This window comes from Chiroxiphia lanceolata, chromosome 5, assembly GCF_009829145.1.
Source record: "Chiroxiphia lanceolata isolate bChiLan1 chromosome 5, bChiLan1.pri, whole genome shotgun sequence".
In the NCBI taxonomy this organism is placed as follows: Eukaryota; Metazoa; Chordata; class Aves; order Passeriformes; family Pipridae; genus Chiroxiphia; species Chiroxiphia lanceolata.
Genome location: NC_045641.1, coordinates 71,147,334 through 71,169,711, shown reverse-complemented (window position 1 = coordinate 71,169,711; position 22,378 = coordinate 71,147,334). Strand labels below are relative to the sequence as shown.

The 22,378-nt window shown below is 41.8% G+C and overlaps 1 protein-coding gene across 12 annotated transcripts in view; it reads left to right on the top strand.

Moving 5' to 3' along the window:
- The window catches only part of BORCS5 (BLOC-1 related complex subunit 5), a 77,475-nt gene that overhangs the window by 4,033 nt on the left and 51,064 nt on the right, over positions 1–22,378 (top strand). The window contains exon 4 of one of the 12 annotated variants that reach the window (XR_004357405.1): positions 4,179–5,165. The exons of 8 other annotated variants lie outside the window; for them this stretch is intronic. Coding sequence is in view for 2 of the 4 variants with exons in the window: in XM_032689570.1 (XP_032545461.1) it covers positions 9,513–9,555 (43 nt within the window). In the remaining 2 variants the exon portion in view is untranslated. Of the gene's footprint in view, positions 1–2,946; positions 3,128–4,178; positions 5,166–9,411; positions 9,556–22,378 lie in introns of those variants that run through there. 3 more of the 12 variants (XR_004357406.1, XM_032689568.1, XM_032689570.1) reach the window with 3 other exon arrangements.

The window sequence follows — 22,378 nt, the reverse complement described above, 5'->3', positions numbered from 1 at the left end:
TCTTTCTTAACAAGCATTATTTGTTCTATGGAAGCTTTCTTGGGAAAGAAACTTTTTCCTACTTATGGCTAGAATTCTGCATTGACAGGTATTCAGCATGAAGAAGCAAAAGAAACAGGGGTTACTGTCTCACTGCAAAGTCACTGTGTGAGCAGCAGAAGCTTCTTTACACTGTTGTGCCTCCTCCCATCCTCACAGAATTTTGCAATTATTTTGCTTTCCAATCTCGTTTCATGGTTCCTCAGGTCAGCCTGGCGGTATTGCGACCATTAGGTTGGATATTAGGAAGAAATTCTTTACAGATAGAGTAATCAGACATTGGAATGGGTTGCCCAGGGAAGTGGTGGATTCTCCGTCCCTGGAGGCTTTTAAGATGAGACTGGATGTGGCATCAGTGCCATGGTCTGGGGTAACCACGGTGGTAGTGGATCAAGGGTTGGACTTGATGATCTTGGAGGTCTCCTTCCAACCCGGCTGATTCTATGATCCTGACTGGTTGACAAAAGCTGCCAGATGGGCAGTGAGTTTCAGCTTCTGCTAACAGGGCAGGGAGGACTGTGACTTTCCTCTAGGTGGGTCTTGTACATTAAAATTAACCTGTAATTAAAACAACACCTGTAGTAACTGGAAAAAAACTTTTTGTCACCAGTCCCCTGTAAATATTGGCTACGTTTTTGTGCTGCCATTTTACTTGTCCTGTCCTCCTTGTTTGAAGGAAGCGGTTACCAACATCCCTTGGAAGCACAAGTGATACTGAGTACTGAGCATAAGTGGTACATACCGTGAGTTCTGAATATGGACTTGCAGTTATTTGAAGGTAAGTCAGGAGCCTTGTTTTGTGTTCTGAGTTATCTATGGAGGAAATCTCAATACTAAAAAAATAATTTTAATGCTAGACATTTAATTGTTGAAGCTGTTGCTACTGCCTGCTTGGCCTGCTGCACAAGAACGTGATGATAATTTTCTTTTTGTTTTGTTTTGTCCGATGGTCTTTGGATTGTTGCGTACAAGTTTCCATGAGAGCAGGGATTGTTTCTGTGTAAGCAATGTGCTGATATGCAGCTGAAGACTGTGGCTTATGAATAGTTCAGCTACGTCATGTGCAAATTGCATTTGTCATCACGTGCAGCAAGCATGTCATAGGAACTCCTGATCCCTCCAGCACTGAGAGGAAAAAAGCAGAGTTTGCTGAGGCTTACCTGCATTCCCAAGCATATCACATAGGTGAGAGGCATCTTCTCTGCAGACCTACAGCAAGTTACTTGTGCACTCCATTCCTCTGTCAAACATAGATGGTCTTCGTGTTGTAGCCTTAGGAGGGGCATTGTGTGCAGCTCATTAGCATCTTCTAGCCCAAAATAACTGGATTCTTGTCCTACGAATAATACCACTGTTTTTCTAAGAATAGCAAAGCAGGGGAAGAGGTTGCTCAGTAAGGTTGTGGCATTTCTGTTCTTAATGCTTTTAAGGGCACGTTAAGCAAAGATCTATCAGTCATGGATTGGAAGTAAGTGAATACATTATGGCTAACACAGTGAGATCTTTACTAACTATGCTGCCTGTTATGCATATTTATGTTGCTTTGTTATTTATCAAGAAAGGTATTTCACAAAGAACAAAATGAGACCTTTACTCTGAAAAGTCCAGAGTACAGTTTACCTGGAAATAGTGTAACAAGGAAGGCCAAGTTCTGTGGCAGAAAGAGTCTTGAAAGGTAGGTCCAGCATAAGGAGTGCCATTTTGATCTCAGGGAAAATTTGACGATGTTATTTTCATTATAGCTGGTGTATGACTTCAGCAGAGAAGCACAGGGAGATGATGAGAAATTTGTGAGAGAGAACAGTGGTGAAAGTTGTGATGCTGTACTGATGCTGCGGGGATCTTGTGTTGTCCTCCAATGACATGAAGCATAAGCTTGTGTTAGGCAGCTTGAAAGGATTGTTTTTACCTTTCAACTTTTTATGATGTCATTTTTCAGGAAGGAAAACTACTTTTCTAAAAAATGTATTTTTCTTTCTGGCATAGTGTGTACAGGAAGGATGGATGTTTAGAGTTTTTTGCATTTAAGACAAGTCAGATCTCACTCCTCAGGATTTTCTGCTGACTTACATCCTCTTTTTTCTCCCGTTCATCACTTTATGCTCCTAGTCCCATTTACCGTGTAGGGAATTTAGCTAATAGCACCTGTTAGTGAACTTTATTCCTATAATTCTCTACACATTGTGATACTTCAATACTTTTATAGTTCTGTCCCTGTGCCTTACTGGGAGGATCTGCTTATTGCAACACTTGACAGTACTGCTGAGGGTATAGGCCTCAACCAGAATTTGCAACATCCAAGTTTGTTGGATGGACTGCATGCTTTGATCTTATAACAAGGTCTCTGAAAATGTGCATGTTGGGTGGGAAGAAATACCAAGAATAATGTGAGCGCAGCTGCCTGGTGGGTTTGGGGATTTTAGTTGTTGTTTTGTTTGTTAATGGGGTTGTTTTTTATTGTTTTTGTTTGGTTGGGTTTTTTTTGTTGTTGTTGTTGTTGGTTGGTTGGGTTTTTTTGGGTTTTTTTAGGCTGGTGGGCTAATATTCTGTATTGTAGAGAACTATCTCTTCATTTTGAATTCATGACTTGAAACTAGCTCCTGAAATCGGAACCTAGAAAGCTCCTTTGAAAGGAGCTTTCCTTTCAAAAGATAGCTGAGAGAGTGGATGATGATGATGATATCCTCTTTCCATGTATTCCTCAGTTCTTTGTTGACTGTTAGGAGACCTGAACTTACTCAGTTTTATATGTGAGAAGATTTGAGTCTGTGTTTAGGTATTATCCAAGTAATATGCTCAACACCAGTTGGGAGACTATCAGGGACTGTGGATACTGACTTGTCTACCTTTCCCCCTGTCCTTTTGAAATCTGTTCTACACCACTTGGTATAATTTGTATATTGGCAGATAACCAGAATGAGCTGCCTGCCTAGGCGGTTAGCCTGGCATCCTCTTTCCTGCTTGAGGACCCTTGAGCTCCAGTTTCTGCTGAACCTAAACAGCTGTGACTCCTCTCAACCTCCTCAGGCACGTATTGCTCCTCCCCACCATCTTGCTGCATGTGAATAAGCTTTGGTGGTCATCACAAGTTACCTGCAGATTCTCCTCTCTTTCACAGAGCTTCTGTGGCAGAGCTCTTCAGCTGGCAGTTCAGCTCTCAGGGTGCAACTACCCTTTGGATACATTAGAAGATGTGCTGAGGAAAAATACCGTGTGCTAAGGAGTTAACCGTGTCCTGGCTTATCAGTTTGCCACACGCTTTTTAACGAGGAGTACCTGCACGTTGGCCAATGTACCTTGAAATCATTATTAACTGGTTAAGGTGAAATGAAAATAGTTGCTTGTAATATCCAAAATATACAGTGTAATTACAAATGTTTACAGAACACGTAATCGCTTTATGTCAGGAGGAGATTGGAAATCAGATGCATCTGGTTGATAAGGTAGAGAAGCTAGTGTGTTCTACTGGAGTGCAGCTGATGAATCCTTCTAGACAAGGATAAGCATGTGATGAGGAAGTACCTAGAGAACTTTTTTTTTCCAAATTTTTACATTCTCAGAGGAATTCAGGCATCAAAATCGGAATAGATTTTTTTCTTTTCTGTCTTTCCTTCGCATTTGTGTACTTTTATTCAGCATTACTGTCTTGCTTATAAGTTAAGACTTGATAGAATCTTTGACTGAAGGGCCAGTGAAATTTCTCTTCCCACCTTCCATTTAGTGTGTCTGTAGGCGTCTTTTTCTAATGTATATCCATCTGTTGAACCTGATGTTTTATATCAATGAAAGTTGCATGTAAGGAAACATTTCTGTTAGAAATGTGTGTAGAAGCTACCTATATACCCTACATATGTATGTGTATTTATAGAGATAGATGTTGGGAGTTGCCGCTCTCCAGGGCTGCTCCTGTGGGGATATCACAGCAGTATTATTCAGTGGACTAAAATATATAAAGTAAGTGTCCCTTCTTTAGGCTGGATGGGATTGGAGAGAGAGAGGGGAATCTAGTGGAAGCTTCCTTCTGGTGGCATTAGTTTGGTTCTCTCCTCTTCAGTGGGTCAGTGTGATACATCCTGCTCCTGTCACTGTTGCTGTTTTCTTCCAGCTGTTTAGTGTCATGAAGTATTTGTGTTTATTAGATGGGAACTGCTGTGTTACATGATGGGCACTTGGGTGTAGAGAAGCAAGATGTTTGTGCCTGGAACATGCCTGTCATGCTGGGACCAAAGCATCTGATTATCAGGGAAGGGATGGGACCTTGGAGTGGTTCCTGAGGGGAACTTTGGACAGAAAATTTCTGTGGCTGCTATGGCTGTGAGCAATATAGATGTGTTCAGATTAAGACACACAGGAAAAGGCTGTGGATGCTGAAACAGAATACCTGACTTTTCCTTAAGAAATGCATGCTGTCTTGAAGGATGAATGGTAATTACATATTTGAAGTAGCTCTTTAATGAGGAATCTCTGATGTTATAGGGAAATCTCTATAACAGATTTCTGTTACCATCATCAGTGGTCACTTCAGTTATGACAAAATTATGAAGAAGCCTATCTTCTGGTGTTGAAGATCTAAAATAAATTATAAGAAGAAAATGAGCTAGACATGACAAAGGTCACTTTGCAATTACCTTCAGGGTGGGTCTGCCATTAGGAATTAGCGAAACTGTCAATACAAACTGTGAAAGAAAAAAGTCTGAAAAGCTTCTAAGCTATTCACTGCATCCAAAACCAAAAACCCCACAAAAGAGCCAGCCTGAAAGTATTTTGGCCTGAAGTCCTATTCTAGAGCCCTGTTTAGTTGACACAGCTTCTTCCAGGTGCCTTCCCAGCAAAGGTCAGTGAGCTCCATGCTTCCCGGTTGGCATGTGACTGACTGACAGAAAGCATCGACCAAGTGCACTGCACTGCTTAAAGCTCACTCATCCTCAGTACTGACCTGTAGTTGTGTGCAATGGCAGGCCATTTCTTTTAATTTTTTTTTTTGTTCTCCCGCACTGAAAGACTGAAGATGCAACAACATGCTTATTTACCAACAGTTCTTGTTTTTCTACATTGTACCTACCAATATATGCCTTAACTTTGAATACTGTTCACTTAAGGTATGTTTACATATGTGTATATGTGTGAATAGACTGTAAGTACATGCTATGTGCAGTGTGTATGTATGGTGTATACTATGTATAGTACATTTACTATACCACTGTATGTATAGTATATATAATATATTTTCTGTATATACAAGCTGTACATGTGTAGCTTATTTCTTGTGATTTCTTGTTAATATTCTTTCTCTTGCCTGGTGGCTGTTTTTGGAATGCTTATGTTTTGCTGCTAGACCAGTAGCAGTGTTGCCATGCATTACTTTTGAAAAATGAATGTTTCTGGTTGATCTTAGGCTTTATAGGAATTGATAAGTTTATCCAAGTCCAGAAATTATTTGGTGTTAAGCCAGTCAGTTTATTGAGAAATAATATGGTTAACCAACAGGCACAAGGTAAATTATCACACCCTAGTTACTGACTTTTTTTTCCTATAGGTGCTGATTCTGTCAAGTGACTATGGGAGAGATAAAGGATGAGTAGATACTTCTGTATCTACTGCTGGTCTGCGGTTAACTGCACTTTCTGTAACATCACATAATTCAAAAGCTACTCTTGCCTTTATTTCCCTACCCAAGCACTATCAGCAGAATAAAGAGCAGATTCCAGAAACTCATATTTATAGATAATACCCCCCTTTTCTAATTAGAGCTTGACTTACTAAATTTATATAAAGATAAAAAGATTATTAATATACAAGTGAAAAAATTAAGTCTGCTCCATTCCTAAGCCTTGTTATCAAAGCAATGTGGTGGGAGCTCAGCTTTAACCATGCTCCCTGTGGATAGTTGTGTAAGATGAGATCAACAACCGACCAATAAAGCACAGGTCAGCAAGCTCATTGTTAAGAAACCTTGAAATTTAGAATCAAATTTGATCTGCCTCTATTCCTTTCTTAGGGCATCTTAGCAGAAGGGAAAAGAGGAATTTTGTGGTTCATTTAGCTTGAACAGTGAGGTCTGACATGCTGAATACTTCTGTTTTACATGTGGGGCTGGTCATGGTATGCTTGGCTTGTGCACACCCTTGCATGCATAAACTGGAAGATGTGCAATTGCAGATTGCACATTGAATACTGAGATGCACCCTTAACTGGATTCACAAAGGCCTTGGTTGTTCAGAAGATGGGAACATCTGTGGGGGTTTTGTGCTCACCTGTCTGTTTATACACTCTGTATTAACTACAAGCTAGGAAGCATTTGTGGCTCACAAGAAAGGACTGGAGTTCAGGATTCACACTACTCCCTTCACTCTAGCTCTCCCCCTTCTCTTTTATACACCTTGCTCTTGATTCCTTGGCTGTGCATACTGAGCTAAGGGACTCCAGGCAGCCTTTGGCAGGAGCTGCTGAGATGCTACTCTGCCTGTGGTCATCCTTGGCCTGCTCTGTAGCAGGACTTTTTAGCACCTGGGGAGGTGTTCTTCTTTTAAGAAGTTCTGAATATTGCACTGCAGTGATGTGAGCACCTTTTGTGTGTGAGCTCATTCTCTTGGATGCTTGTGGAGTTTTTGGTTTGAGGTTTTCTTATGTGCATGTGTGATTGGTTGAGTTACCAGTTACCAGGGTGCTTTTACCTGTGTTATACATGTCTACTTCTGCCATGTTTCAAAATGTTTACTGTTATTGTGGGATATAATTTCAGAGAAGACATATGATATGCCCAGGCTGGTCCTTGATGTGTTCATTAAATGCAAAATGTCATGCAGTGCAGTATTAAGATATCCACTTTGAGTATATTTCTTCATGTGGTAAAGAGCTGAAGGGCAAAAGCAAGTGCACTTGCTATTTGTAAGAGGATGTTTTTCATGAGGTTAAGAGCAAGCATTAAAATTATTAGGCTGCTGTTTGAATTCACTCGTGTGTTTTGTTTTTGTTTTTTTAATATGCTGATGCATGTAGAAATTATACTCGTGAAATGGTAGGTGAGTCTGTTCTAATGCAGTGAAAACTGAGACTTTATGATCACATGCTGCAGTCCTCTTGTTGCTAGCTAGGATATCTCTTGGAAGTCACTCATGTAACTTAGAAATATTGCAGTGTCAAGCACAGTTTTGTGTTGCAGTAAAAGACTCAAGAAGCTCAATCACTAAAACTAGATTCTTTCCACCGTGTTACATCAGCGTGGCAGTGATGTATTTGCACCCAAGAGAAAGGTGTAACAGGAGGTGGGATACTGGGGACAGGGGCATAGGCTGCTAGTGAGTAACTCTGCTGTGCAAGAGGAACTTATGCATTTCATTCCTCAGGAGCAGTGGGGTGCACCAGCAATCCTTCAACTCGGTGTTGCAATGTCCTTTCTCTGTTTTTATTTGCTGTTCTTTACCCACATAGTTAATAATATGGCTATTGAGACTTGGAAAGCCTGCAGTCTAGGGAAGTGCCGCAGGGTGTCACTGGAATACATAAGAACTACTAGATGTGTGGCTGCAAACCTTGCTGAAACAGCACACTGGGAACTGCTTTCTCTTCAAGCTCCTTTCATGAACATTTGTATTCTGTTTGCACTCGTACCAAGTGACCGAGGTCTTGATGGCCTTGCTGGAAAGCTGGGTTTGGTACCAGGTGGGCCTGTGGGCTGAGCCACACAGTGCTTAGCTGAGAGGCAGCTGCAGGCTGAAACTCTACTGTATTGGTGAGGAGGAGGTGGTGCAGTGATCTTCAGCTGAGAGCCCTTCAGATGTTCAGCTGACTGTGGAGGAGGACGGGCAGAAGGTTGGTCAGGGTTTTATCAGTTCTCATTCTTCATAATAGGGGTTTTGGAGGATTTCTTTCAGCTAAACAAAGCCTGAACCTAAAGGGAAAGATTGATTTTTCCTTTTAATCCTAAAGGTTTCATCTGAGTAAACAGAACTGTTATCTGTAATATGAAGTAGAAGAGGTACTGAAAATGGATCAAATTCTTAAGTAATGCATGCTACTTTACCTTCTGTGAGATTAAATCTTATTTTTTCTGTGATGTGAAAGTAGCAAAATGCAGGTGATTGGAATGGAAGTACACGTCTGCATTTATACATTTGCAGAAACTGGACAACTTAAGAGTAGAATACTTAGTCTTATACTTAGTTTTTGTTGTCTCACATTCAGGGACATTGTCACCAGTTTTAGAATGAACTGAAATTTGGAGTCAGTTTGGGTGATGACTGAGTTGCTTTTTTTTGCAGCAGTTTGAAATTCTCCACTGTTGCACATTTCCTTAGTTATTCATCTGATTTATTATGTCCTGTGGTAGAGAAGGCAGTAACAATTTGTAGATTAATCACTTGGGAAGGTAAATGATTTCTTTTGTCTAATGATCTCTGGTACATTAACTGATGATTGAGCTGCAGTGGTGTTTTAGACTTTCACTTTTTTATTTTAAATGCCAAATGCCTGTTATTAGTATGTAAGTCCAATTACTTTTGTTATGAATGTTAGCATATGTATTTGGATGAAGGATGTGAAGGCTCAGCCTAGCTTTTAATGCCAGGCAATGGGACAAATGTAGTAAGAGCAGAATTATTTTTCATGCCATAGCTCTTACCTATGCAAAGAAAATTGTGGTGATGTGTCTACCTTTGTACCACCTCAGCTTGCAGAAGAAAGCATCTAAATAGATTAGAGTTTTGATTGCATCAACTATTTAAAATGTGAATTAAAATAAAGCAGTTTTCCTGTGAAACAAGAGGAGTGAGTTAGATACTGAAGTGCTGTACTGCGGGAGTAGGCTTGATGTGAAAAAGGTTGGTCTTTCAATACAGGTACAGTAAAATGATTGAGTGGGTTGGCTAAAAATGGGTTGTGCTCATGTGTGCTGTCATGGTCAATGTGCAACAGAGAAAGATAGTGCATACAGGACAAAAGAAAATAAGAAATTGTTAAATATTGACAAATGCAGTAGGTGTCCTAGTTACAGGGGCTGGGACCAGTTTATCGCTATGTGGGTATGAGCAAACTCTGTATTCTATACACTCTGTGTCATTTCTAATGGATCATTTGCAGCAGCTGCCCAGGGCACACCTGACACCTCAGGCTACAAGCTGAGTGTTAAAGAACCCTGAGAGGCAGGGGTGTGTTTCTTTGTCTTCACACCCATGACTCAGCTGTGATAACTCCCCTCCAGGGAGGCATTAACACTTTCACACCCAGCCTAAGGGGTCATCTCTGCTAATGGGCCACAATGGACTGGCATAATAGGCAGCTGCAACAACCTAGACCATCAAAGAGTTAAATCACCCTTTGTGAAACTTCCCACCCTGGGGGAGGTACTGGGCATTCCCACCTGAACCCGAGCACATATAATCCTGGGGTTTTGGAACTTCTGATACCACTCCTTGGATCCAGAGGAGGACCAGAACTTCAACAGGACTGTGACTGCCAGTTTTGACCAGACTGCGATGGTTACTTCAACAGAACTGCCACCATCATTCAGACCAACAAGTTTTCCTTTCCTTTTACTTTACACACCCAGGGGGGCCACGTGGTGCTCAGCACAGGGGCTAATGAACACTGTTCTGTTCTTGTCCCAGGGTACTGGGTTATACATCTGTCTTTATGGGTTAAACCCAGTTTTCTCTGTATCGTTGTATTTATTATAATCTTTTTAGTAAGTTGTAACTCTGACTTGTAATCTCTCTTGAGCTCTGTTTACTTTTAAACCAGCACAGTAGAGTTTTGGAAAAATATAAGAAACTGAGGATGTTTGTTTTCCAGCCTCCAGTCAATTAATATTCTACCAGTGGTCGCGGGTGATTTACCTGTACTATCTGTTCCTTGTAAGTGAAATTTTAAAATGAAAGAAAAATAGGGTGATAACCAAGGAATTACCTGGGAAATAAAAAAGGGGAAAATGCTTCTGACAGGCAAGGAACTTGGCTCATCATGGAATCCAGCAGGCACTTTGGCTGGTGTGGGGAGAAATCCTGTGAGTTGTGGGCTGAGGTCACATTGGGGCCAGCTGAGATCAGCATTGCCAGTTGTGGATCCACAACCTCATGCAGTTGATTAACACTGGAGCATCCAGGCTTACAGCTGCAGTTGCTACATCATTCTCCATAAATCCGTCATAGAGATTTCCATCTGGAAACAGCTGGCACCTCACTAATTCAGAGTAGCTGTCCTGGTTAGGTTCTTCAAGACTAAGGCAAGCACATTTCCGAATTAGGTTCTGGACTTGTTGCAGAGAAGATAACATGCTCAGAATTTATTGAGGCACTCTGGTTTCCCATTAAGTGTCCCGTTTGGATTCACCCTACACTTTGCTGAACTTACCCTCTCGGAAGTGTGGGGCAGGGTGGGAGGGCGGTGATGGAGTGGTGGTAGGAGCAGAGGTCCAGCTGTCTCGGCTGGACTGATGGACTTGCACCTCTGTGGCTTCTCTACAAATATTTTGTATTCTACTCTTTGATTCCCAAACTAAACCAAACAGTTTAGTGATTTTTCTTAAAGCAGGGGTGAGCAGAACAGTTTAAGCTAAAGACTTGAGGCTTTTTTTTTCCTAAAAGCAGTAGAATTAAACTTTTCTTCAGAAAGCAGCCATCCAGAAGGAATGGAGGTTGGAAAAGATAAAAAGTGCTGAGACTGTTCATAAACTTTGTGTTTAGAAACTGTTTTGATACCAACTTGCTTGTCAACTTGATTTTTCCCTTCTCTTATCTTAACTGAAGTGGCTTAGCAAGAAAACAAAATCTGTACTACTAGTAATTTTTGACCTTACTCAAGTTTTTCAGAAGACTGATAAAGTTCTATACTCTGCTAAAGTGCCCCTTTATTATCCAAATTGCTAGGCTTATTTTCCTTGCTAATCAAAATAAGGTACAGTGAAATCAAGATAAGAGTGTATTATTGTATTGTTCAAGCCCTGAATATCCCGAAATGAAATGAAATGAAATAAATCTTACTATGCAGTTGAAAACCACAGAAACCTCTCTCTCCTCTGTCATTTCCTCAGCTTCTAGTCTGTACTACCATGCCTTAAATGGAACTTGCACTGTGCGTGGGTTCCTGCCTCTTTACCTGAAGTCTCTGTGCGTGTAAGACCCTAGGGAAAAATTTCCAACATCTCTTTTCAAACCTATGAGAGAGCAGAATTAATGTGACCTCTTACTGTGGCCCACCACACCGATTACTTCCCCTTTGAAATATTTCCTTCACAAAATAGAGCCCCAAATGCACCCTTGTGTGAAATAGAAAGAATTTGAGTTGATGGCATTCGGTTTGGAAAGGTAAAAGGAGATTTTCTAGTATGTGAATTCTCAGAGGCAGAGGCATTGCTCAGGCATGAAATGATTGAGTGGGGCCAGACTAACAGATAATGTGCTAAATTAAATGTGTCACAGTGCACTTAATGCTTTTGTTGTGTAAGACTAGATATTGGGTTGCTTCTTGAAATTAAAGACAAGTTGTATATTTTATTATTATTATTCATTTTATGGTAGGTATAGATGGAGCCAATGCCTCAGCAGGGTCAGGGCAGGGAGGGGAAACTGAGTTTAGCCCAGTATTTACCAGTGCCCAAAAGGATGTTGTTCAGTCTCTACATTCAGCTTAATATGCCAGGCTACAAACCAGGTAGCCACCAGATGGCTTGTTATAGCAAAAATGAGAATGATTTCACTTCTCATTCAAATGTGTGGTAAAAAGTCTTCAAACCTCAATGTAATAGTCTTTCTGTGAGCATGTGTAATGCTTAGATAACTTTTCCCCCCTAAATTTTAATGAAATGGATAAGTTCCTCCTAAGCATTTGACAAACTGGCATTTTCCATGAGCAAATTTGTTGGTGTGCTTTGACTGCTCTCACTCAGCAATATTTACTTTTCATGTCCCCCTCTCCAAGCTTGCTTTGCCCTCCTCATTAATAAGGCAGTTTCTGGAGAATGTCTGTGACAGGAGCAGCTCTTCAGATGTGCTGGGACTGTTCCCTGCGAAGACATCAAGGAGCAGACAGGTTGATACGGTGTTTGGACCGTGGCTGGATGCCAGGTGCCCAACAAAGCCACTCTTATCATGCCCCTCCTCAGCTGGACAGGGGAGAGAAAATATTACAAAAGGTTCATGGGTTGAGATAAGGGGAAAGAGAGATCATTCACCAGTTACCGTCAAGGCCAAAACCAGGCTCAAGTTGGAGAAATTAATTAAATTTATTACCAATCAAAATCAGAGCAAGATCATGAGACGTAAAACAAATCTTAGAAAAATCCCTCCCCTCTCCCTCCTTCCTTCTTCCTAGGCTCCACCTCCTCCCCACCAGCGTCACAGGGATACAGGAATGGGGATTATGGTCAGTTCATCACACGTTCCTCCTGCTGTTCAGGGAAAGGAGTTCTTCCCCTGCTTCAGCATGGGGTGCAGTCCCTCAGGAACAGGCTGCTCCAGCCTGGGTTCCCCACAGGGTCGTAAGTCCTGCCAACAAACCTGTTCCAGCATGGGCTCCTCTCTCCATTGGGCCAAAGGTCCCTGCCAGGAGCCTGTTGCAGCTCATGTTTCCCACAGGGTCACAGCCTCCTTCAGGCATCCATCTGCTCTGGCATGGGGTCCCCCCTGGGCTGCAGGTGGATCTCTGCACTCCCGTGGACTTCCATGGGCTGAAGGGGCACAGCAGCCTCACCATGGGCTGCAAGGGAATCTCTGTTCCAGTGCCTGGAGCACCTCCTGCCCCTCCTTCCTCACTGCCCTTGGTGTCTGCAGGGCTGTTTCTCTTACATATTTCTCACTCTTGTCTTCTCTGGCCTCGTTTACTTCTGCCCAATTACTTTTTTTCCTTCTTAAATGTTATCACATATCACTACCACCATCCCTGATGGGCTTGGCCTTGGCCAACAGCAGGTCCTGGAGCCAGCTGGCATTGGCTCTTGGACATGGGGAAGCTTCCAGCGGCTTCTCACAGAAGTCGCCCCTATAGACCTCTCCCCCTACCAGAACCTTGCCACGCAAACCTGGTACAACTGAGGAGCAGATGGCTTGGGGAGCAAACAGTCCTCTCCTGAGCCACAGTCAGTGGTGTGCCTCGTGCCATGCTGCAGTGGAATGAGCACAGCCGAAAAAGGAAGAGTAAGATGGGGTGAGATGTAGTGGGCGAAGGGACTGGACCTCCTTTTTGTGCACGGGGGAAAGAATCTGTGCCAAAGTTCTAGCTTGTAATGTGCCTTAATATACGGATGTTGGCTGTTCCCTCTGTACATTTCCACTCCCTCTGCATAATGGTAAAATAAGATAAAATCTCCAATCACAAACTCACTGCACCATTCACTTTATTGTCTGTTTAAAACTGTGTCAGTAAAATTTAAAGAAGGGATAAGAGTTCTGCTGGTGAGATCTTAAGTACTGTTTCATTAAATGTTGGTATTTTGCTCAGAGCTATTCCTATCCCACTTTGCATTCTCAGCTGTGAGATGTTTTCTCTGTAAATTAAGCCAGGATGTATCACTTGCATGGAGCTGTGTGCAAATGCCTTTTTTCCCCTTAAGTCTCAGTTATCAAAGTTCAGAGGGATGCCCTGGGGGCTATTGCACAAGGCAGGCCTAGCTGACCTAACCTTGCACTCCTGTTAGAGTAGGTCCTGCACTGTTCTCTCCATTCTTCCTTCCTTCCTCCTACTGCTCCTGACCTGATAGACCTGCAGTGAACTGAAGCAATGGGAGTGGATGGGTTTGCTCCTGGGCTGGTGAGTTGGATTGGTTCATGGAGGGGTCAGATGAGTACCACTGAGGATGGGACCACCTAGTCAGGAGGATGGGGGCAGAGTGAGGAAAGAGGATGGTTCTTTTAGGTGGTTGTGGACTGTTGAACTGGCTCAGCTGGTGGTTTTTACTGGCAGGTAAAAATAAATAGGTGACTGTACATTGAAATACATAAAGGTGACTCCGGTAATGTGCTTTGCTGTCTCTGCTTCTGGGAATAGTAAAGTAAATAAAAAAAAAAAGCTTTACTTTTAAGAACATCTTAAACCACTGCAGTCTTTTTCAGTGACTATCTGTCCCTTCTCAGTGAATGTTGAAAACGTAGTCACAAAGTTGAATTTTCACTGTCTCCTGTTTCAAATGCAAATAAAGAGTCATTGCATAGTTGTTTTCTGATGTCCTTGAAAGGAAGCTATTTCTGCAAAGTGAATACAATCTCACTGTTTTCTGAGCAGATATCCAGTGTGTGGCTGAATCAATTCCTGTGTGGAGAGGATACCTGGAATATAGTTCAGAAATGTTCTAGATTCATAATTTCTTAATAGAGGGATCAGACTGGTGCATTAGTTTTGCTTTTTGTCCACATATGGCAAACAAGCCCTCATGGAGGATATGGAAAAGTAAAATAACGAAACACACTGCTTTCTTTTTCTTTTTTTTTTTTTTAATCTTTTTTCTTCTAAAATGAACATTTGATTCCTATCAAAATGACATTTGTTGCCGTACAGTTGTATAGCCCTATATTAAAGTGAGGCCATCACTGAAGAACTGCACATTTAAAGGGTATTTGCTCTGAAAGCTTGCAGAAGGCAAAATTTCTCTAGCCATTTCTCTTGGCTTTGGCTCTTCCTGTAGGATGAGTGCTGTGGGGATAGTTGTTCACTTCTTATGTGCAGGTTGTACTTGGGATTCGTGTAGTTTATTTGCCTGTGCTGATGAATGGGAGAACATTAAAATGATGCTGTACATAACCAGAAAACTCTGCATGGAGAGGCTGATGAAGAGAGGTTGATATCCTCTTCAAGGCAAAGTGAGACACTTTGCAAAGTTCCTCAGGGTCAGGTTGTGCAATGTAGTTTGAGGTGATGTAATAGCTCCCTCCTGTCGAAAGGAGGAGAATACACCCACCCGCATTCCTCCTCTGCATGTCTCTCCATCCTCATTGAGCCTGACATTTATCTGACCCTATGTGAGGCTGATTTGTCTTGCTAACATGGCAGAAAACTTTTTGTGCCAGGTTAATTTTCTACCATTAATAAGTTGATTTGGTTTACTGGTCTTTCAGACAAGTTCCAGAGTAGGTACAAGAGTGGAGCTGGATGCAAGGCCACCCCTTTCTGACAGTGATGAACCATTAGGAGGGAGCTGATGGAACTTCATTCCAAGACTTTGCTCCTATGGTACTTAAGTGAGTGGTGCTGCTTGATGACCCGGTCCCTTCCCACCTTTCTTTGTGCTGGCACAAGCACTTGTTTGGGTGATGTGCTGAAACACGTTGACACCTGAACTGCCGTGAAAGGATGGTCTCCAGGTGTGATAAAAGAGCTGTTTTTCTGTTGGTGAGAATCAGGTTTCACAGAGGACTTCAGCTTCCTGATGGCATTAACCTGGCAGGCATGTACTGGCATCACATGACATGTGTGTGTCCCCAGATGCTGGTCAGAATTCCAGGGTGCATCTCTCCCTTTAGATGAAGTCATGGCTCCTATATCTGATTGCAGCATTTGCTGAGTAAAATAGGTCTAGTAGATTGTACTTCTGCTGTTTGTATTGTCAGCCACATGTATTTTGTCCATTTCAGCTGAACTGTTTGATTTTTATCTGTTTCAGCAAACTACAGTAAGAAATTTGGACCCAACAATAGGTGTCTAGTGGAATAAAATTAGATTTTTTTGGCCATGACTGCAATTGTTCTGGATATCAAAGACTCTTACTGATTCTTTTTTGTTTTTAAAAACAAATAGTCTGTTCATTCTTTGCTATTTTCTTCTATTTCTCCCTCTCTTAAGTGCTTGCACAATTTGACATTAAAATCAATAATTCTTCATTGATAATGGCTCTCAGGCTATGACATGAGGATTTTCTGGAACTATAAATTCGTAGTGCTGATAGAAGACTGTATGATTTCACTCTGGAAACTGGCTAGTACAGTTGGACTCCCTGATGTACAGGAGATGATACGACACTTGTGTGTTATATGTCCCTGACACGTTTGCTGTGTTTTCTGTTTTGTTTTCTAGGGACTGATATGTTACAAGAGCACATCTTTAAATCAGGTGTGCTGTGATGAAACCAGAGCATCTCCTTCCTATTAACTGTTTGAATATTTTGTTCTTCTGATGCAGCTGTCCTGTTTTCTGCCTTTGCATTATTTATTTTTGCCTAGCAGAGTGATTAAGTGCTTCTTGAAAATATTGCTGCAGGGATTGGTCTGCCATAGTCCTTTCCCTTCTTGCCTTTCCACAGTTTCTGGCCGTTTAATATGTGGGTTTTGGAGGCCTGGTGCAGACCTGCATTGAGGCAGTGCTCTGCTCTGAAGCAGATGTATTCAGAAGCATTATCAGGAACATTCCTCGTTTTCACATGGGTGGAGTGGGCTCAGTGCTCAAGTGAGAAGGACTGTGGCAGGCAGCTCCAGAAGTGAGGAATTGCAATTAGATGCTGGAACAGTCAACCACAGGATGCCGACGGGGCCAAGAATTTAACATGGTTCAAAAAGGAGTTGGATGTTTGCTTAGGGGTTAGGAATAGAGGGAGTTGTCAGAATAAATGGTTACCAAACGTTTTGGAGGGAGTCTCAAACCTTATGTTTTTGAGTCTCTGCTGGTTTCTAGGTATTAGACTGGGATACCTGGCTTCTGCTCATTCTCAGGCTCTTGATATTTCAGGGGAGATGCAGGACTAGTCAGTCCTCTAGTAACAATCCACTTTGGGATTCTGTGCTCAGAAAACTATGTCTGAGGCTTCTGGGGAACTGGGAAAATTAAATTTATAAGTTTGGCTTGCAGTGTGGTTGCAACTTCTTGGTTTCATACATTTTAGGGGAGGACTGCTTGTGGTAAGGGAACATACATACGCCCTCAGCAGTAGTGCTATTCCTGTGAACACCCAAACTGCCTTGGTAAGGAGTAAATTTAGATGTTAAGGGCTGACTTTTAGGCAATGCAAGGGAGTGTCAGGGAGCCTCAAACCAAACCAGTGAGGCAGAATCATTCTCAGCTAATAAAGCTATTAAGTGTATCCCTGAGCTCAGGCTGTGCACTTCATCCAGACCTAAGCCTGTATCTTTTGCAAGAGACTATATTGGGCTTTGTAGCTGATCCTACTTGTTCAGTGTTGACTTGTACCTCTTCACAAAGCTTTTTATTTTTAAACATATGCATTGTATACACCTTAAGCACTGCAGTGGCCTTTGGGGAGTGGTATGAGCACAGCAGTTTTCATCTCCTGATGTTCCAGCTAGCTCACCAAGTTCAGTTTGAGTTTAAAGCTGGTTGAAGGCAGTCTTGTTTTCCCTACTCCCTTGTATTATCCCTGCCTCTCATGCAGCCAGACAGGGAGCTGAGCCAGCTGAAGACTTAACCCTATTCTCTCTAAAATAACACTATTTTTTTTTCAATTTCAGTTCCCTGAACTAGCTTTCCACCTATCTGTAAAAGCAACAGTGACAGTGTAAAGGAGAGGTCAGTTGTATATGGGGATATAGGACGGCAAGTTTGACTTAAACTGGCTTACCCTATATGCTGAAATACATTGTTTCTTCCTGCAATCCTAAAATTCAAAGCAGAAACAAGTGGGGGTTTTATCCCCTTATTTTGGGTGTTTGAGCTTAGGCTCCCTTAAACTGTCTTCATCTGCAAAGAGGTTATTTATTTATTTTGCTTCCCGTTTTAAGGAAAAAGAGATGAAAGAAAAAGGATAAAACCAGAAAGATAAAAGAAAATCCTGTGGGTTAATTCTAGTGCCTTTGGATAAAAATGAAAATTAGAGAATTTTCATCCTTTTCTTATGTTTGGTTGAAAGACCTGTTGCAAACAAGGGCAGTGATATTGTCAAGGACCTCTCATTAATGTTTTCTTTAGCAGGATAATAATGTAATAGCATACTTTCTTGATAGTTAAATGGTAGGATTTTACACTATGCTTCTAACGGTGTAAAAAATTTTCCTGAGGAAATAACAGTAGGATGGGAAGAAAATTCCAGGATTTCAGGGTAGGCAGCACCACGGATGAATGAGTGAAGCCTTGCAGCATATGGTCTGATGATTGTGGAGAAGTTGGCATTTGGTTGTAGGGAAAGTTTTCATTATTTTAATAATTTCAGTGACATGAGTCAAGACAATGTTACCTTCAGTTGAAGTCTCATTAATGCAAGGAAACTTTCTTTACACTGTGATTTTTGTGCTGCAGCCATAGTTGAGAGGTGATTAGCTTCTCCAGAGCAAAGGTTTTCTGCCCTGTGGTTCTCTGTGTTTTCAACCTGTCTAGGTATCTGGCAGTGGTTGCGTGAAGGTTAATGTGTGGGATGCAAACTGCTTGCTATCTTCCAGGGTTTCTGCTGAGATCACCACTCTCACTAATGGGACTCTTGCAGTGAAACCTGGAGGATGCACGCTGCTGCAAGCCTAACTCCTCAACTCCTGTTCCACCTGGTTAAACCAGGACAGATTGGTTAAAGCACACAGGGAAATTATGGGGCTATTGCAAAATGTTCAAGGAATTTTTTTCTTCTTTTTAAATTGTATTGAGACATGGCAGTATTCTGGTCTCCGAAGCAATGGAGTCTGCAAAACATGTTTTATGGTATTAGTCTGGTGGAGAAGAGAGAGCATTCTTAAAGACCGAATGTAGGTAAGTTGGAGATAAATAGCTATGAATTTTGTTGTGCTCTGAGAGAGTAGAGGTTGGGTTAAATGAGGCAAAAGGAGGGTTTTCAGTTGTAGAGCTTGGAATGTTTTTGGTAAAGAGGACCAGACCAGGGCTTCATGCCCTTCGCTTGGAGGAGAGGAGGGTAAAAATGCTTCTCTTAGAAAGACAAACTCTGTTGAAGCCAGTGGGTGTAAGTGGCGGAAGTTGCATGAGTGGGGGAGTTAGTAACTAGTTTCTGTGTGACCTGTGTAGTACAATTTTGGATGATAGTCATTCATGGCTTTGAAGAACTTACTTGGGCATCACAGAAATTTTAAGTTGAAACACCTGTGCTTAACTTAGTTCTCTCTAAGGAAAGACTTGATGTGGATTGAAGTGTTCTGGTTGAATGACAGCTGTCTTAATCAGCTTCAAGCACAGAAGACTTGTATACTAATCACAAAAACTGCGACTTAAAAATTTTGCTTTTTAGACAAAAATCAAAAGGCAAATGAAGAAGTAAGGGAAGAATGGGTGTTTTGAAGCTTTCTGCAGCAACATGTCTGGAAGTATAGGAGGTAGTCCTATAACTTTGCTAATGCTGCAAGAAAAAATACATGTCATGAAATTTGCAGTGCAGTTATGGAAGTAGCATCCAGTCTAAACATGTGGGATGGGTGCGTGCATCTGTTCACACATACAGCAGTAATTATGATAGGCTAAAATTCATGGCCTGACCACAGTGAGCTTGCTTCATTTTTCGGTAACTCAGAAAGGAATTTGGCCCAGTGAATGAATTTGAAATGCTCTCAGTTGGCCTTAGTGATCCAGAAGCATTCCTTCTTGTTATAAGAAACATGTGCATTCTATGGTCGCAGGCGGTGATGGCCATACACCAGAATGCAAATAGTGTATTCCTTGCTGCTGCTGCCTCTTCTCTAACTCAGGCTGCACTTGACCAATTTGCATTAACTAAGTGGGATAAAAGGGGCATAATGCAAACACTGAGTTAGAGCTGGGTGTAAGTCAGAAGTCCTGTTCTGGTAGTAAGTCTTTGTAGCTCTTTCTCAAAAGGATATGTTACCCCATTGCAGAGGGGTAACGTGCCGAGAAGTTTTATAATGTTCTTTAAGAGTAGTAGAGATTACATAAGCACTGCTTGCAAGTCATCAGTGCCCTTAAATCCCCTTACTTTTGTTAGGGGTTGGAGCTTAATTCTGAGCCTATTGCTCAGAATTGCTGAAGGTGACAGGTGCCTCCAGAGACAGCCTAGTCTAGCTTCCCTGTTCAAAGCAGGTCAGCAAGAGTGGGTCAACCAAGACCCTGCCTGGTTGTGTTTTGAGTATCTCCAAGTATGGAGACTCTGCATCCTCTTTGGGTAACCTGTTCCACTGTTTGATCACCTTCATAGGAAAACCAAAACAAAATAAAAACAACCTTATGTTTATGTGTTTCACTTTGTGTCCATTTCCTCTTATCCTTTCACTCCATACCTGAGAGGAAGAGCCTGGCTCCATCTTCTTTCCTGCCTCCCTATGGGTGTTTATCATAGGTGGGATTCCTCTCCATGCCTTCTCTTCCTGAGGATGAACAGTTCCAGCTCTCAGCCTTTCCTTGTGTGACAGATTTCTAGTCCCTTAATCATCTGTGTGGTCCTTCACTGGATTTGTTGCCAGCATGTCCATGTCTGTCATGTACAGGGAAGCCCAGCACTCCACACTATACTGTAGAGGTGACTCCTCCAGTGCTGAGCAGAATGGAAGGATCAGGTGACCTCCCTCAGTCTGCTGGCAACTCTTCTGGTGCAGCCTGGGATCTCTTGGCTGTCTCTGCTGCAGAGGCATGCTGTTGGCTCTTGTTCAACTTGCTGTCTATCAGGGCCTGCAAGTCCTTCTCTGCAAGGCTGCTTTCTCCCTCAGCATGAGCTGGTGCGTGGGGTGATTGTTGCCCACGTGCAGAGCTCTGCATTTCTTGTTGCTGAATTTAACGAGATTCCCATTAGCACATTTCTTCAGCAGATCAAGGTGCCTCTAAATGGCAGCACAACCCTCTGGTATAATCAGCTGTTTTCTATTATCTGAAAGTTTGCTGCTCTGTCCCATCATCTAGGTCATTAATAAACATATTGACCCCATTATCATACTCTGGAATCACACCACTAGTAACTGGTGCTCCAGCTGGACTTCATTCCACTTATCATAATCCTTTGAGCCTAGCATCTCAGCCAATTTTCGATCCACTGCACTTTTCTACTCATCCATCCCATTTACAGATTGTATGAAGTTAAAATCTGTATCAGTAAGTAAGGACCCTTTGAACCATTGCTAATTAAAAGATCCAGATAAATATTGCTGGAAACAGGACATTAAAAAGAAATAGTAATGGAGAAGCAGATAGAGAAGGCTGCAAAAGAACAGGGAGAGGAGAGGAGAGGAGGTGGGTAAGTACAGTTTTGGGTAGATGTTCTGCTAATTAGCTGTGGCTTAGATTTTCCTTTGTCTATAAAAGACTTTGGAAATGTGGACTGATTTTTGGAGTAGAGCAAGTCAAAATGTTAGGAAGGAAAAATTCACAATCTTGTTTGGAGATCTCAGAAAGCTGCACAGAAAACCTGTGCCATGCCATGACTCAGCTTCAGAAGGACGACTGGTTGAAATCAACGTACTGGATTCAAATCCTTCTTGTCCCCATAGGAGAACAACTTCCCTTTGATTATTGTTGATTTATATAAACTTTTCTCTCTTGAGTATGGGAAATGATCCAATACTTAATTATTAGGCATTGTGAACCTCAGGGTTATACATCTTATGCGCTTTCATGGATACTAATTGGTTTTGTTGAAAGCAAAGCTTCTGATGTCTTATTAGGGTTTCTTTGACGCTAATTAAACCCCTGAGACATCACTGCTATAGGTTTTCTCTTTCTGTTGTGAAAAAAAATGTTTATTTTTTTCACAGGCATATGAATTGCTGTATTGCAACTGTCACCTCCCTTATTGCATGAGGGGTGTATCTGGTACTGTACATCTGTATTGCATGAGGTATGGGAGGACAGCTCTGGCAAATTCTGCAGTCAGTCTGTCTCTTGAAACAAATCAGCCAGAGTGGTGTTGGTCGGCCAAATGCTGCTATAGATAGATGGTTAATTATAGTCCAGGTCATTTGGGAATTTTTGTTCCTGTTAGTAGTTCTGTGACCAAACATCCTATTTCTGGATACTGGAAATATTCACATACTTCAAATACCATAAATAAGAATACGCGAGAAAAAAACTCAAACCTGAAATGAGCACAGGTGTGTCTGTCGCCCAGGTTTCCTATGGAGCTGCATTCCTGCATTTCAGCCAATGATTGTTTCACCTTTAGGACAGTGAAACAACCACTGACGAGGTAGCATCAAATGGATGTGGTTGTATCCATTCAAAAACATTCTCACCTTTTCCACCCAAGCTCTGTCTGGCCACTGAGTTAAGACATATTTCAGCGCAAATGCTTGTAATTAATTTGGTGCTAAAAATGTTCTTTTTGTGTTCTGAAAAATCAGTCTTTTTTGAAATTGTATTTTAAGACTGGCATATGTTGTTTCTGTTTGTGTAGGGGTTTTATATATGCTTCCCTGGAATGATATTACATGTTTGGTTATAGATTTTTGTAGGTTTTTTTTGTGTCATGCTTCCCTGGAATGGCATTACGTGTTTGGTTATGGATTTGTAGTGTTTCTGTGTAAAGTGGTGGTGT